Here is a 14,494-nt window from a genome sequence, read left to right on the forward strand (position 1 = left end):
GACCCACCCTGTAGTTTCAGGATCGCTGGTGTGATGGTCAAAATCTACCATGGTACCTACAGTTTGGCAGACTTTATCCAGACATAAAGCTGATCATGTTGGCTTTATTTACACATGGATGGAAAAGGGAAAAACACATCTATTAAATTCCCACACTCCCTAAACAACCTGAATGAGAATAATCTTGTCTAATCTGCCTTTAATCCTGTCACTGCACAGCCCTTATTCCTAGATAGTCACTGTGCCTGAAGCTTGGCCACAAAGACACAGGATGGAATTATTCACACTGCAAACTAAAAGAATGTTAATTATATTAGATGCTTATTCACAAAAAACAACATTCCACTCATCTACTATAAAACAAAATGCCATAGTATTTTCTCAGAGACCTCTCCTTTAATTCTCCCATTCACAGTTGAAATGATGTAACAAGTTTTGAATGTGCAGTGATGCACTCAGGGGATGGACAGACAGCAATATCTGGAAAAACACTACAAGGGAGAGGCAGACGCAGTATCGGCATGATTGATAGTTGGAAAGCAAAGCACTGAGCAGCACTGCAAATCAGAAAAACAGATCCTGCAGGTCATCCAAGGTCCTGGACCCTCTCCAAGACCTGGGATAACCTCTGGCAGCTTATTTATAGACAGGCTGCTGCTGGAATTCTGTGTGGGTGTGTTTGTTTCTGAGTACATTTTAGATCATTTATTTCATTACTTGTCTTAACCCCTAAAAATAAATCACGCTGAATACAATCAGTGTCTCATAGTTGATGGGTGCTGATTCTCCAGTTGGGTGCCAACACACAGATTTGGTGTTTGAGTGGCCAGTTTTCTTTTTTTACTTTTTTTTTTTTTGCCACTTTCAATGAAGGGAGATTCTGTTTCCAATGCATGTTGGCACATCAGCCATTCTGCCTTTTCCAAGTAAAAATGTATGCAGTGTTTTAATTTTCAACATTTCTACTCTTTCAAAATGAAACAGGCAGCTGAGAAATCACTAAGCAATGCAACTGTTCCTCTATTCTTTATTGCCTCCAGACCGTTCAGGGTTGACCAGTGTGGAGAAGATTGAGCAGTGCCAAGAGGCCTACCTTCTTGCGTTCGAGCACTACATAAACTACCGCAAGCACAACATTCCCCACTTTTGGCCCAAGCTGCTGATGAAGGTGACAGACCTGCGCATGATCGGGGCTTGCCACGCCAGCCGCTTCCTCCACATGAAGGTGGAGTGTCCTAACGAACTGTTTCCCCCGCTCTTCCTGGAGGTGTTCGAGGACCAGGAAGTGTAACTTTACATCACCCTTCAGAAAGAACACTTTTGGGGGGGTGGCTTTGGGAGAAGTGGAAGTATGGCTGAAGGACATGAGAAGAAGAAAAACTGGATTTTTTTTTTTTTTTGTCTTCACCAAGAACACACCTTCTAAACTTCTTTTGTTGCCCCTTTATGTTGCTTTTTTGTTTGTTTGTTTTTTTTGTCAAACAACATCTGCCACCAGCAAGCACACATCATTATTATCACAGAGGAATGCAATCAGTCTCACTAGGTGCACACACAGAGTACAAGACGTGTAAAGACTCACATGGCAATTCACAGATTCACACACCACAAAAGTGTATTTATATGCAAACAAAATCACACTGCCTCTTTTTTGCACCCCCACAGACAAACAGCTGTACTGTTCCTGCGACTAATGCACACTGAGGGGCTCGTTTGTGTTTCTGCTAGCTGCACAGCCACCTATCACCTCAGACAATTTTTTTCTATTTTTTAATCTCTGGGACCTGACCATAAGCTTCTCAGTCAGTCCCTACCCTTCCCTCACATCTCCTTAACTGCAAAGGCATCCTCTGTCTGCAGCCTAGCCCTCAATCAGCCGAGGCCCTGTGAGTCTTCGTCGACCTACCTCCCTCGCGTGCTGACCTCTTTCTCTCGCTCTCATGTACACGCAGAGGCACACAGTGTACGTGCACAAAACACACCCCTACAGTATTACCTCATACAATAAGACCTTTTTAATTGGAAAACATGGAGTTTTGTGATTTTTAGACAAACCATATGCTGGTGAGAGCACTTTGTGCGAAGCCCTTATTTATAAACAAATATGGCTTCTAAATGCAGTCATAAGACGTTCTGGCTCAGGTTCCCAAGCATAGATTCAATCTAGTCTTAGACTAAAAACAACTTTTTTTTTCAGTGGAGATCTTCATTGAATTTTTCTTTTAGTCTGAAACTAGGCTGTTATCCCTGTGTGGGAAACTGAGCTCACAGATATTACTGTAATACATTAGCAGTTACAAGATGTCATGAAAATCGTGGTGCTTTCTGTGATCACTGAACAGAGCTGGTTGATTTAAGGCTTTTGAGATCCATCTTTGTACACTAAATGCTCCTCATTTTCTTGCATGGGTTAATATTCATGGGAACAGATTTTTTTTTTCTTTCTTGCTGTGACAAATGTGAAGATTGATGCCACTCTCATGCCTGTATTTGAAGCTAGGGCTACCGACTGCTTACCTTAGCATAGCTTAGCTTATTGCAAAGGCTAGGAGCACAAAGAAACGTCCAGCGCAGTTGGTGTTACAGTGTAAAGAATACGTGTGTTAGATGCCAGACTTTTCATTATTTCCAATTTTGCACCAAGTTAGTGTTTTTATTGGTCGTAGTTTTGTTTTAAAACAACAGATTAGTAATTTATGTCATGATAAAAAGCAAATAAAGAAAATAAAGAAAAATGTGTCCCAGAATACACAACATAGTTCCAGAGTAGTGGATTTCAGAAGCTATTAGATTAATTGTCATCATGTTAAACACAATATTTTTCTGTCCAGTTAGTATTTATCAATCTAATCAATCCCAGTCATGAATATACCTTAGAATAGATTAGCGTAACAACTCCCGTTGGATCGACAGGGCTTTACAGCTTCAGGTCACTGTTTCATCCTTTGCATGTCAGCGTAAAGATAGGGTTACTGGCACACATATTCTAAACATATATATCATAAAACATCTGGGATCTAACTTTAATGGCTGTTGCATTTGGCAGCTAAATTTATATTTCTCCAAGAACTTGATGGAAAGCAAAAATGAAGCTAAAAGAAACTAAATATGTGTAAGCAGTCAGCTGTTTGCCATCCAGTCCTGTTACAATTAAAAGTATCTGTTTCTGTTTTAGTTCTCTCTTCCTGTGATATGCTGAAAAGTCAGCCACGTGGAGCTGTTGGAGCATATGAAAGCTGTAATGTTTATAGAAATGCAACAGAATATTAGCTTATTTTTCATTTATGATCCAACCAAATAAGATTCAGTGGATTTGGATAATCCTTCCTTCCACCATACACCCTTACTGTGCTTAAAGTACGTGAGAAAAGCTCCATTCCTCATTCAGTGTTTACAGAAAGCACTGATTTATTCATAGCATCTTTAATGTCCAGAATGAAAAAAGCTCATTGCTACATTGTTTTTATACTATTACCTACACAGGACATCTGCTTATATTTATACACAGCTGGAATACCTCTCCAACACATACCTCCTACTGTCCTTACCTCACATACTCATGCATATTACACACACCCATTTAGTTGTTACTGCATGTGTTACCTCAGCTGTTTTGTGGTCAGCTCTTCCTCCTTCCTGTCTCGCTGTGTCAGTGTATGAGTGTCTTCTCATTGGAGCCCCCTGCCCTGATAACGGCTCCATGGTTCCACCTCCTCAGCTTCCCACCAGCTTGTGTTAGGTTCAGCACTAGCACATGATGGATGATGGTGGAGGTGGTTATGGAAGAGGGAAACCTCGTCAGCCCCCCCCCCCCCCCCCCCTCCATTGCCTGTACCCGTTTCAAGTCCCACCTGAAACTGGTAGATTCTACCTCACCTCTCATCTAAAAGCAGTTTCCCTTCTGTCTGCAACACATAAATATAAACATGCACAGAGATATAAATACACACAGATATATATAATCACAAAGGACTTGCCAGCATGGACCCATTGAGTGTGCAAAACATCTTTTAAATGGGCCGTGGATCAACAGCTGACATGGCAGACTTTGTCATTTTTATCCCTTTTTTCATTTTTATCACTCAAAACTTGGGACCAAGAGTCATTTTGAATTTTTATTTAAGAACCTGAAAAGGCAGCACCGCAGACATGAATCTGTGAATCTGAATCTGTGTGCCGATTGAACATAGAGGAAACTGTCAGGACACGATGACAGCTGGAAGCTGGCACTCCAGTTGAATTTTGGCCCTGTCGGGTCAGGCCAACAGACTCTTGTGGGTGGTGACTGGGAGGTAAATAAACAGAGAGTGAGTCAGCAGTATTCGCCTGAGGATATGGTTTTTTTGTCCTGGCAGAGGTGAAGGAAATGGCGAGCGTGTGACCGTGGCAGTGACTCAGACCAAGCCACTAGCAAACACGGACCGTACAATACGTCTCCAAATTCGCCCCTCGCTGTCACAGCAGAAACGGACAGGACTTTATGAGCGATCGTCCCAGAAATTTAAACACTGCTGAAAAGATCTCCACCAACCATATCCCACACTGGCATCCACTGCATATAATAATTATCAGGGTTTTTTTTTTCTGTTGCACTAAAACCATGTCTGTATCCTTTTAGTAGCCCTGAACTCCTTCTTCTGTTCCCCCAAAATCTTTCCCCTTCCCGCCTGTAGCAGCCCTGATATCCTCTGTTTCCTCATCTCTTGATTATCTTATATAACCAACAAGGACTGTGATGCGGCGCTGCCACTCTCAGTGTCACCAATCTATGTTGCAGGGTATTTAAACAGAACAAGCTTATACAGGGATACAGTTGTGCACACACACACACACACACACACACATACACACACAGCAATAGGATGATTGAGCTGTACAAGTTCACAACTGCCGTCTGCAGGCCTCCTGTGTGTGTACAGCACCCACTGTCACTGTGAATGAAAGCCATGCTGCAACCGGGTTAAGGCTCAAACAGGGTACTGCTGGTTTTCTAATTCACACATGCTAATGTGCCTCGCAGAGGTTGGTAGTACAAATATACATTATATAGGAGCATGTATTTATAGATATAATTGTATGTATGTGTATATACATAGAAATATGCACACACAAACAATGCAGTTATTGTATGTGGCATTAGAGCTATCAGGGGGTGAGTTTATGCTGCCAGTTCCAATCAGATCATGAATCTGTCAAACCAGTCATGTAGCACCGGGTGTTAGGCGTCTCCTGTCTTAGCTTATGTAAAACGAATACAGACAGTATTAATACCTTGAACTTAGAGTTGAGTGTAAAGTTTTCTCACCAGCCACTATGAATCCAACCATCAGGGAACAGCGGACACTGGACCTGTTTTCTCATTTTCCATCATTGTGTTATAGATGGATGCTTATATTAGACATAATCCAAGTTTCAAATAATGAGGTCAGTGTATGTACCAGTAATCCCTCTGAGCCAAAGGTCAGTGTGAAGGAATATCCTTAATACGGTCATCTCATTAGCCCAGAAACCCACCTGCTGGTTGCGAAGGGAAGCCAGACAGGAAGGGAGCACAGAGTGATGAGTTCAGCAAAAATAGATAGATTATTTTCAACTGTGAAAAGCTACTTTTAGTCCAAGAATAAAGATCTGGAGCTGAAAATGAGCATAATAGGGTCCCTGCAGTCACATGAAGAATGCCTTACAGCCTCAAAATGAGCAAACAACCCGCAACATTGGGACACCTAGGTGGAAGAGTTAGCAAGATGCCACTTACTTGCGCTCGGGTGTAGCTCGTTAGCGCAGAAATTTGCCGAGTATGAGAAAGGTGCGATGGCCTTTGGTGCGAGAAGATAAAGACCACTAATTTAAACTGCTTCCTCACAGGAAACAATTTGCAGTGACATAACGAACCCATAGAAAGTCAACAATGTGTTGTAAAGCTTGATTGCCTTATATTTGACTCACTTTTTGCAAACCTCTAGATGAATTCACCTCTTCCTTTTGTTTCCCCCCATTTTGAGACTGAGGTCAGCTTTGTGATCTAGATTTGAGCCGGCAGCACGGCCTCTCATTTCCTCACCCTCTCTCTCTTTCTCAGCCAAATGATCACTGGGGAAATCCTCCCCGTGTCCTTTAAGAAAAAAAAAAACAACAACAACAATAGCACACCAGCACCACAGAGCACACTGCCTTTCGCCGTGATCAGTTGCACCAGCATAGCAGAGAGACAGCAGCCATCCTTCTCACCAAAACGCCATTTTTCATAGTCATCGATCCATATTGCTGCGCTCAGATAGCAGACGAGTCCAGTTACTGCTTTGAATCTGGCGTCTCAGTGGCTGCGTTTTTAACCAGCTGCACGAGACCTTCATTTGTTGTCTTTATGGCCTTGGTTGTCATAGTGACAAACACAACCAAGTACCCAAGCATGTCTTCTGCATGACAGCTCTGTTACTAACTAATGGCATGGAGTGTTTCTTCTAACTTTTAGGGCTTCATAATCTCCAAACAAAGTCTTTTATTTTAAGAAATCTAAATGGAAGAACTGATTTGTTCTGAGTAGAGTTACACTGTGGAATTACGCAGACAAGACGCAGTCAAAAACATGTCTTCTTGTGGTGATACACAGTAGCGTTGTTTGACAAAAGCAGCATAACTGAGGCCACTCAGAGGTAAGGTGACCTCCAAAAGTTACCATCTGCATCATGTTTCAAATTTCCCAATCAAGCTGTAGAATAAAAGTCTGCATGTGACCACACTGTCCACACTGTGACCACAGAACAGTTTTCCTTCTCTGTCGGCCTCTCAGATCAAAGTATCGGTTATGTTACGTTTACAGTAAACTTAAATGTGAACTTGATGCTGAGCTGTGATACTGCAGCATGGCACAAAACTAAAAACAACTACTGCTTTTATTACTTACCCAGGGAGAACATCTGTAAGTCAAAATCATTTCGCTCTTCCTCACATCCACCTTTCCCCATCCTTCCACCGCCGACCCCAGGTGTTTCCTCTGTATGCGTCTCCTTCCTTTCCCACACACTCTCACAGAAACCTCCTACAGCTCATACTAGCACTCTCTGGTGGAGAAAGATGACAATCCCGGCAGGAATATGTCCACATGTGGAATGTAAAATACTGAAATTGTATAATTAAAGACACGGTGTGAAGTCCCACACTCACGTTGCTTTTGATGTTGTTGATGTTGCTTTTGTTGTGCACCAAGTGTTCGCTGTTCTGCTTTTTCTTTGGTCGATGAGTTTGGAGGTGGGGTCATGAACCAGATCCTGTGTCAGACTGCTACTGATGAGTCCTTAAAAGAAAAAAAAAATAGTATGTTTATGAAAGAATTGTGTGATGACTGAAAACTTTGAGTGATTTAAAGCAAGGGATGAAGTGAATGTTTTGGGTATGGGGGATTTTTTTTTTTTATTTATATGATTCGTTTGTCTTTATTTGCATCTGATTTTCTTGGTAAGTGAATGTCAATCTGTATTGATGCTTTACTGTGAGAATATGGCTGTATATGCACTTTCAGACCATCATTGGTGCAGTGGTAGCTAGTGCTCAGACGTCACCCGCGGGTCAGGGTTCAGTTCACCTTCAGTTTAGCCAACAGAAAAAGGAGTCATATTCATAAATACGATCGAAGCAGCTTCTCGAAACAGGCTATTGGAGTTTGACACCATAGTCAGCTGAATCTAGAAGCTGTATTGCTTGCAGTTTAATACACACTGCTGTGTAAATATGAGTGAATAGCATTATTCACAAATGCAATTCAGTGTTTTTTTCAGTATGATAAGCCAGTCAGTGATTTTGACTCATACGCTGCTTCTTTTTTTTTTTAATTAATGCAAGCAAGCAATCAAGTTTTTAATCTTACATTTCTGCTTCCTACTCTTCACCTTTTTTTGTTACCACTGCTGCTTCAGACACGCTAAGGAAATACCACTTTAAGCCACAGCCGAGAGGCCGAGAGACCGGTTGACAATTGCCTGGCAACCATGCATTGCTAAGGAGAAATATATATTCCCCGACTTGTTGCAAGTGGTTGCTGGCAGTTGCTTTGAAATCGAGTGCTAAAGGCCCAGTCAAGCTGGCCTAGAGACTAGTCAGTGACCCCCCTGGTAATCACTGGCCACAGGAGAAAAATGTGTTTTCCCAACCAGTTGGCAAGTGGTTGCAGGAGGTTGCTTGCTGTCACAAGATGCAGTTGGTCATAAAGGGGTATACGATACCGCAGTGAAAACCTAATGATTGCTTTGCAGATTGCTGCAGTCGCCTGTTGTTTGGATGGAAGACACCAACTTGTCTGCAAACACTATTTGCTAAGTGTGACGCGAACCTAAATCAGAGACCATTTGCCTTTAAAGTAAAAGTTGCACCTTTTGAAAGTTCCTGGTTTTAGCAGTAATGCACAATTTTGCAGGCAAACACTCTGTTTTCAGCTTGTGTCATGCTCTTCAGTTTTCACTGCTGCTGTTTTTATCACTGTCTTCCGTCCAAACAGGTCGTACTGCAGGGGACGCCTCGGTGTTCCCCTGCAGGAGGTGATGGAAGTCTGGGTTTCTCTGCTTAGGCTGCTCACCCCGCAACCTGACCCTGGATAATGCAGAAAAGGATGGATGGATGGATGGATTGATGGATGGATGGATGGATTCCCTCTTTGCAACCAGTTTCACTGGGTGACAGCCAGCAAACTCCAGTAACCATTTACCAGTGAATTTGGGAATGTGCATTTTTTCCATTGCGACCAGAGGTTGCCAGGTGGTCTCCAAGCAGTCAGTAGGCTCATGAGGCCTTACATAATTAGTTTTAAGTCTTTAATTCATTTTTAGTAGAAAAATCATTAATGAATATTTGCTCTGAGAAACTAGAGTTCTCTTGAAAATTGCTTTAAATAGCATTGAAAGGTACAAACAGCTAATTAGCTTACTAGCTGATCAAGTTGTAATTATTAATCTTGCTGTTGTGAGGTTTACATCCATTCAGGATAATTACATGTCTGCCTTTGGCATAAGTTTTTATTTGCTGCTGACACTTAAATTTGTGTCTAATTTGCTGTTGGTCTCATTTTACAGCTGCGACGTGATGTAAACAAACTGCAGTCAGTTTCACGCTGGCTCTCGTTTCACGTAGCTACTGTGGGGCCCAAACGTTTGCCCTGTCTTTAAGCAGTTAGCACTTATACAGGACTTTAATCACAGTATAGTTGTGTGTTTATGTTTTAAAGACATTTTTTTATATGTCCTTGTGAGCAGCCAGCCACACAGCTTTGGTAATTTCTCATGTTCTTTTACTTTTACACAACCTCGATAGGTCAGCGTGGCTCTGATATAACTTCAGTCTGTCCTCTCTTCCCCCTCTTGCACTGCTCATTTGTTGTTGACTTCACTGAACACCACATTTTTAAATCTTTTACAGCTTAAGTAATCAGTACAGTCCTCTGACTCTGAGTAACATAACAAAAATACTTTGATGAATTTAATCTGAGCATGAAGAATTTAGGAAGCTTTTCAGGTTGTTCATTTTTTTAAATATATACATTTTTTACATTTTCAGGGGATTATTTTTATTTGTGTATAAATATCTTTTCCACCTCTCACTAATAATTTACCTATAGGGCCTTGTGACACCTTTAAAAATATGAATTCTTTTTTTTTTTCTTTTTTTTGGAATAACCAGGTTATCGTTTCAGTGAAAACATTTCTGAGGCGTATTGTTTATAAGCTAAAATGTTGCCAAATCCATCATCCAGTTGGTGGAACTGAACGTGACTGAGCCTGACTTCTGCTCTCCACAGTCGCTTGAGCTATATCATTTGTTAAGCTTGACATTTACTCGTACTCCTGATCTGAGTCAGTAAAAACAAACGGCACTCACATCCTGATCTCGACGCCTGTCCGACCTCCAGCTAAGGCTCATCGTGCAATGTGTAGACCTGCCATATGTAAATCTCAGTGTTGTGACAACAATGTTGCTTTTGATGGAAAACAAGCCTCACTGTACAAAAAAGAAGTGTAAAAAAAAAAAAAAAACACAAGACAATAAATCACAAAACAGAGACCAAAAAAAAGATGTATACAACTATCCATACCTCATTGTACTGCTTTGCACCAGAGTGACGGAGCAGGAGTGATCGTCTCAAGCATGGAAACACATGGAACAGGAGCCAGGAAGATGAACCTTGAAAAGGTTTTTTAATTTTTTTGGTGGAACAGTTCGGCGCTCCTGGCTTAAGCCTCTTCACATCCCAGAAATATAAGCTGAACTGGATAAAAAGTAGCAGTATGTTTGGCAAATGTGATAAAATGCTTACAGGGTCTATTCAGGTTATAAGATGCATCATTGTGACAGTGCTGTTTCTCAGAAAAAAAAAAGAAAAGATGTTTGCAAATGACTTATTTTGTTATGTCTGTAAGGATCTGGTGAAATATGAAGCCGAGCTTTGAGGTATTAATCATCAGCTGGCAGATTTTTCATCCTTCCGCGTGTGCTGCCCTGACAAATCGAGTGGGGGGTGTCCCGAGTCATTGTCAAATAAAACTGTTAATGCAAGTGTAAATTAAACTCCAATATTCTTCTGAATTGCACAAAAGCATGCAGAGCTTGCTGTCTCTTCAAGTGCAAAACCGCAATTACACATTTGCATTGAGTGTATTTTAATGCACTCAATGCGAATTTTAAAAGCTTTCTTGTTCAATGCACTTGAACATGAAAAGTTTAGGACCCCGAGTCCCAAACTGCTGTTCCCACGATGAGCGCTCTCGTTTTTTGCTCTTTTTTGTCGCTCTCTGCAGCTTCTCTTCACAGTGAATTTTTGCAATAGAACACAACCCGGCTCTAATTAGTCTCTGAGACACATCATGTGAGGTCATGCACGAGCAGTAGGTTATTTCCTGTTTGCGTAGCAGCCATCGGTTGGTTGGCAGAGCACGGTGCTGAATGTAACGCTGAATGAGATGCAATTTTGAAGCGCCCCGGACGACAGTTTGATGTTGTGTTTGATTCTGCTGGTCGTGGGTTTGTGACGGGCACGATTGCTGTTTGTCTTGTTTTCTGTGACAAATCATTCAATGCACAATCAGACGATGACATCTCAGTGGCTCGAAGCTGTTTGTGTTTGTGGCTCTGTGGCATCCATCTTCAGTATTATAAAATGATTTGAGATCAGTCTGCCTACTTTGTCTCTGTCAACGTGATTGGGAGGTGTGTTGTCACGGTTTCAGATGCACACACAAACACAAGGCGAGCAAACACTAAACTACCAAATATAAAAGTGCAATATGCAATACTGTGCAAAAGTCTTGAGCCACTCTTCATTTTCTATATTTTGTTGGGAAATTGCAGCTTGTCATTTCTTTAAGTAGTCTTCAGGAATAGTTCTCCAGGCATCTTGAAGGACATTTCAGAGCCCTTCCTTGGATGTTGGCTGCCTTTTGATCCATTTCTTTGTCCAGTGATCCCATCCGGTAATGTTGAGCTCTGAGTTTGGATTCATCACTTTCAGTTGTGAGTCCAGTTCTTGTGTAATATGGCATACTTCAGCCTTTTCTCCCTGTTTCCCTTCCTTAAGAATGGATTCTTGACAGCCACCCTTCCACTGAGACCCTTCCTGATGAGGCCTCAGTGAACAGTAGATGGATCAGCTGAAGGTCCGGATGCATCTCTTGGGTTCCTGTGTCAGCACTTTGCTGTATTTTTTTTTTTTTCTGTTTCTTAAGGACTGACTTTCAGATGCTGTTCATCTGCTGAAGATGGTTGTTTAGGCCGGCCACTCCTTCTTTTGCCCTCCAGTTTCCTCACACTCCACATCATGCTCAGATTCCACGTTTTCAGCTAGTTCCTGTAGTAGGAATCACCATGTTGATGCAGAAATACTATTTTCTGCCTGGTAAACTGTGTTATCATTAGCATTTTTTTGTAGATTCAACTAAAGAAATTGGAACAAATTATGTGTTTTGTGACAGCCTGCTAGTTACAAAGTGCCAAAAGTTACAATTTAAAATTGGTTCTTTGCTAACTTGTCTCTTATGTGTAGACACCACACTGGTTTATCCCTTGATTTAGGTGCCTTTTTTAATTCTTGAATGATTCATAGGTCAGTCTTAGGTGGTTTAACTAACTAACAACAACAACAAACAAATGTTCCTCTTAAAATGCATGGGCACAAGGACTGGACTGAGAATGAGTGAACAAGCAGCCAATGTCCAAACAAAACATTTGAAAGTCCTCCAGAAAGCCGGAGAGCTACCAATCAAAAGTCTGGCTCCTTGGAGGCAAAATTTATGGAAATGAGGAGTGACTCAAGACTTTTGCACATTACTTTATAAATATGGTTATTAAAGGGAAATGCATTTAAACAAATAATATTCAAACTTATTTATGCATTATATATTACACATACAAGTCCAAGTGTACCTAACAGATGCCATTGTGTGTGCTGCAATAAAAATAAAGGGGGAAACATTTACAGTCATTTCACAGCATTTACACGCTTGTTTTGAACAAAACATGAAATTTTCCGCATACAGATGTATTCGGATCCTCTGCAGAGGAATTCCAAACTGTGGTCAGAAGCATCCTGATCCCTTTGGATGTTACATAGTTGTTTTTTCTCCTGCGTGTGGTTTACAAAGTCCTCACCACAAAAAACACTTCTGCTCAACCTCATTTGCAGTCCTGGCTTTTTTTTCCACTGCTAATCTACATCAGTATGTGACACGGCAACTTGGTGCCCGCCTAGTTTTATGTTTGACCTGCACTCAAAGAATGAGCAGCTCCTTTACATTCTGCCATTGCTTCCACTCAGCTCACTGACTCTTAACTCTGAAACGTCTTTGCTGTGAGCAAAGCACAGCAAATCCTGTGTGTTATGCTGCAAGAACAAACACACAAGTCTTCAAACACTCCGGGCACCTGAGTGACTAAAAGGCCCAGTCAAAATTTTATTTATTTATTTTTGACAGAAAGAAAAAAAATCCTTTTATGTTTAGCATTGGCACAGCGCCGGCTGATGTGGTTAACTTCACCATCTGGTTGCCTCTCCTGTTATTTTAATACACGCAGATTCCTCACATGCAGCCTTTTACATTTCTGCTGTCAGGCAACAGAGCGGGCATGAAGTGGTGACCCAGAGGCTGCATACTAGGACTCAGTTCTATAGTGTGCAAACCAGCCGTCACTTTCAAGCCATTTTTCGGGCTGCAGCTCTGATGTCACCACATCGTCTGACAGTATTACCACTGATGTGATTTAAATATAATGGCTGTGCTGTGCTTCCAGCTCTACTCTTTTTTTACTGTGGCTCAAGTTTTTTTTGTTAGCATTCTGCGGCTCTTACGGCTACGCCTGTTACATTCATAACCAACATTGCTCCACTTTGATCTTTGAACTGACCAATAAAAGGAGACGTTCCCAGAGGGGCTGTAAAGAGACGGCAGCTGAAATGCAACAGCAGTAAATGAGAAAAATGTGTCTTTTCAACATTAAAGCATGTAAACCCACACACACACACACACTCCCAGATAACATGAGTGTGTAAATGGGAATAATACGGGCGCTGTCATTATCCTTGAGTTATATCCTGCGGATATTCATGACAGAATAATAATCAAGCTACTAAAACCATGGCGAGGCATAGATCAGGTCGAGCTTTGAACTCAATGTGAAAAAAAAGGAAATGTTTACAACCACCGTAGCACTGTTTTTACTAATTTGGCCACCTGGCCAAATGGAGAAGGCTAATCAAGCAGGAAAGGTGTTGTGGAAAGGATAAGTCAGAAGCCAGCAGTTATTCAAACAGAGCATCCTGTGAAGAAATGGTACTTACACAGCACCTTTACTCAATTTGAGCCCTTAAAGTGTTTTTTTACTACAAGTCTCATTCACCTAATCTCACACACACACTTTTGCTTCAATGGATGCATCAGGGACAACTCAGGTTCAGTATGTTACCTGAGGATACATTGACACATGGACAGGGATCGATCCGCTGACCTTTCAATTCAATCAACCCGCTCTACCACCTGAGCCACAGCTGCCCCAAATAATACAGGCTCCATTGCTGTCCTTCAGCTATATCCTCAGATGGTAGAGTGGGTTGTCTACCAGTTGAAAGGTCGATGGAGCTGTCCCTGGCTCCTCCTGTCCATGTGCTGGCGTATCCTTGGGTCAGATGACAGAATAATAATCAAGAATGTGTCAGAAAGACAACGGCCTCAGCAGCTCAGGCTGCTGAGGACAGGAGCAGCTCTGAATTAAAAGCTCATGGCAGCAAACCAACATCATCTGATCTGCTGTGTTCACTGCCTTTTAAATATCACAGGGTTTGTATACAGGCCGCTGCTGATTGGGTAACACTCCTGACACACCCACCAAATGATAGAAAAGGTACTTTAAAACCCTTAGCAAAACACTGCACTCTGTTCAGGTTGAACATGTCCCTGATGCAGTTACCACAGTGAAGCACGATGGAGGCATTGTCTTTCTTTTTCCCATGCTTCACCTCTCC

The 14,494-nt window shown here is 41.7% G+C and overlaps 1 protein-coding gene across 2 annotated transcripts in view; it reads left to right on the plus strand.

Annotated features, from left to right (window-relative positions):
* Positions 1-10,024, plus strand: part of LOC115784550 (thyroid hormone receptor alpha) — a 112,401-nt gene extending 102,377 nt beyond the window's left edge. For both annotated transcript variants that reach the window (XM_030735815.1, XM_030735817.1), the window contains one exon: positions 1,041-10,024. In XM_030735815.1, coding sequence (XP_030591675.1) covers positions 1,041-1,291 — 251 coding nt within the window. In that variant the 3' untranslated portion in view covers positions 1,292-10,024. The remainder of the gene's footprint in view (positions 1-1,040) is intronic.
* Positions 10,025-14,494: the final 4,470 nt, after the last annotated feature.

The sequence above is a fragment of the Archocentrus centrarchus genome, chromosome 8, assembly GCF_007364275.1.
Source record: "Archocentrus centrarchus isolate MPI-CPG fArcCen1 chromosome 8, fArcCen1, whole genome shotgun sequence".
NCBI classification, from domain to species: Eukaryota; Metazoa; Chordata; class Actinopteri; order Cichliformes; family Cichlidae; genus Archocentrus; species Archocentrus centrarchus.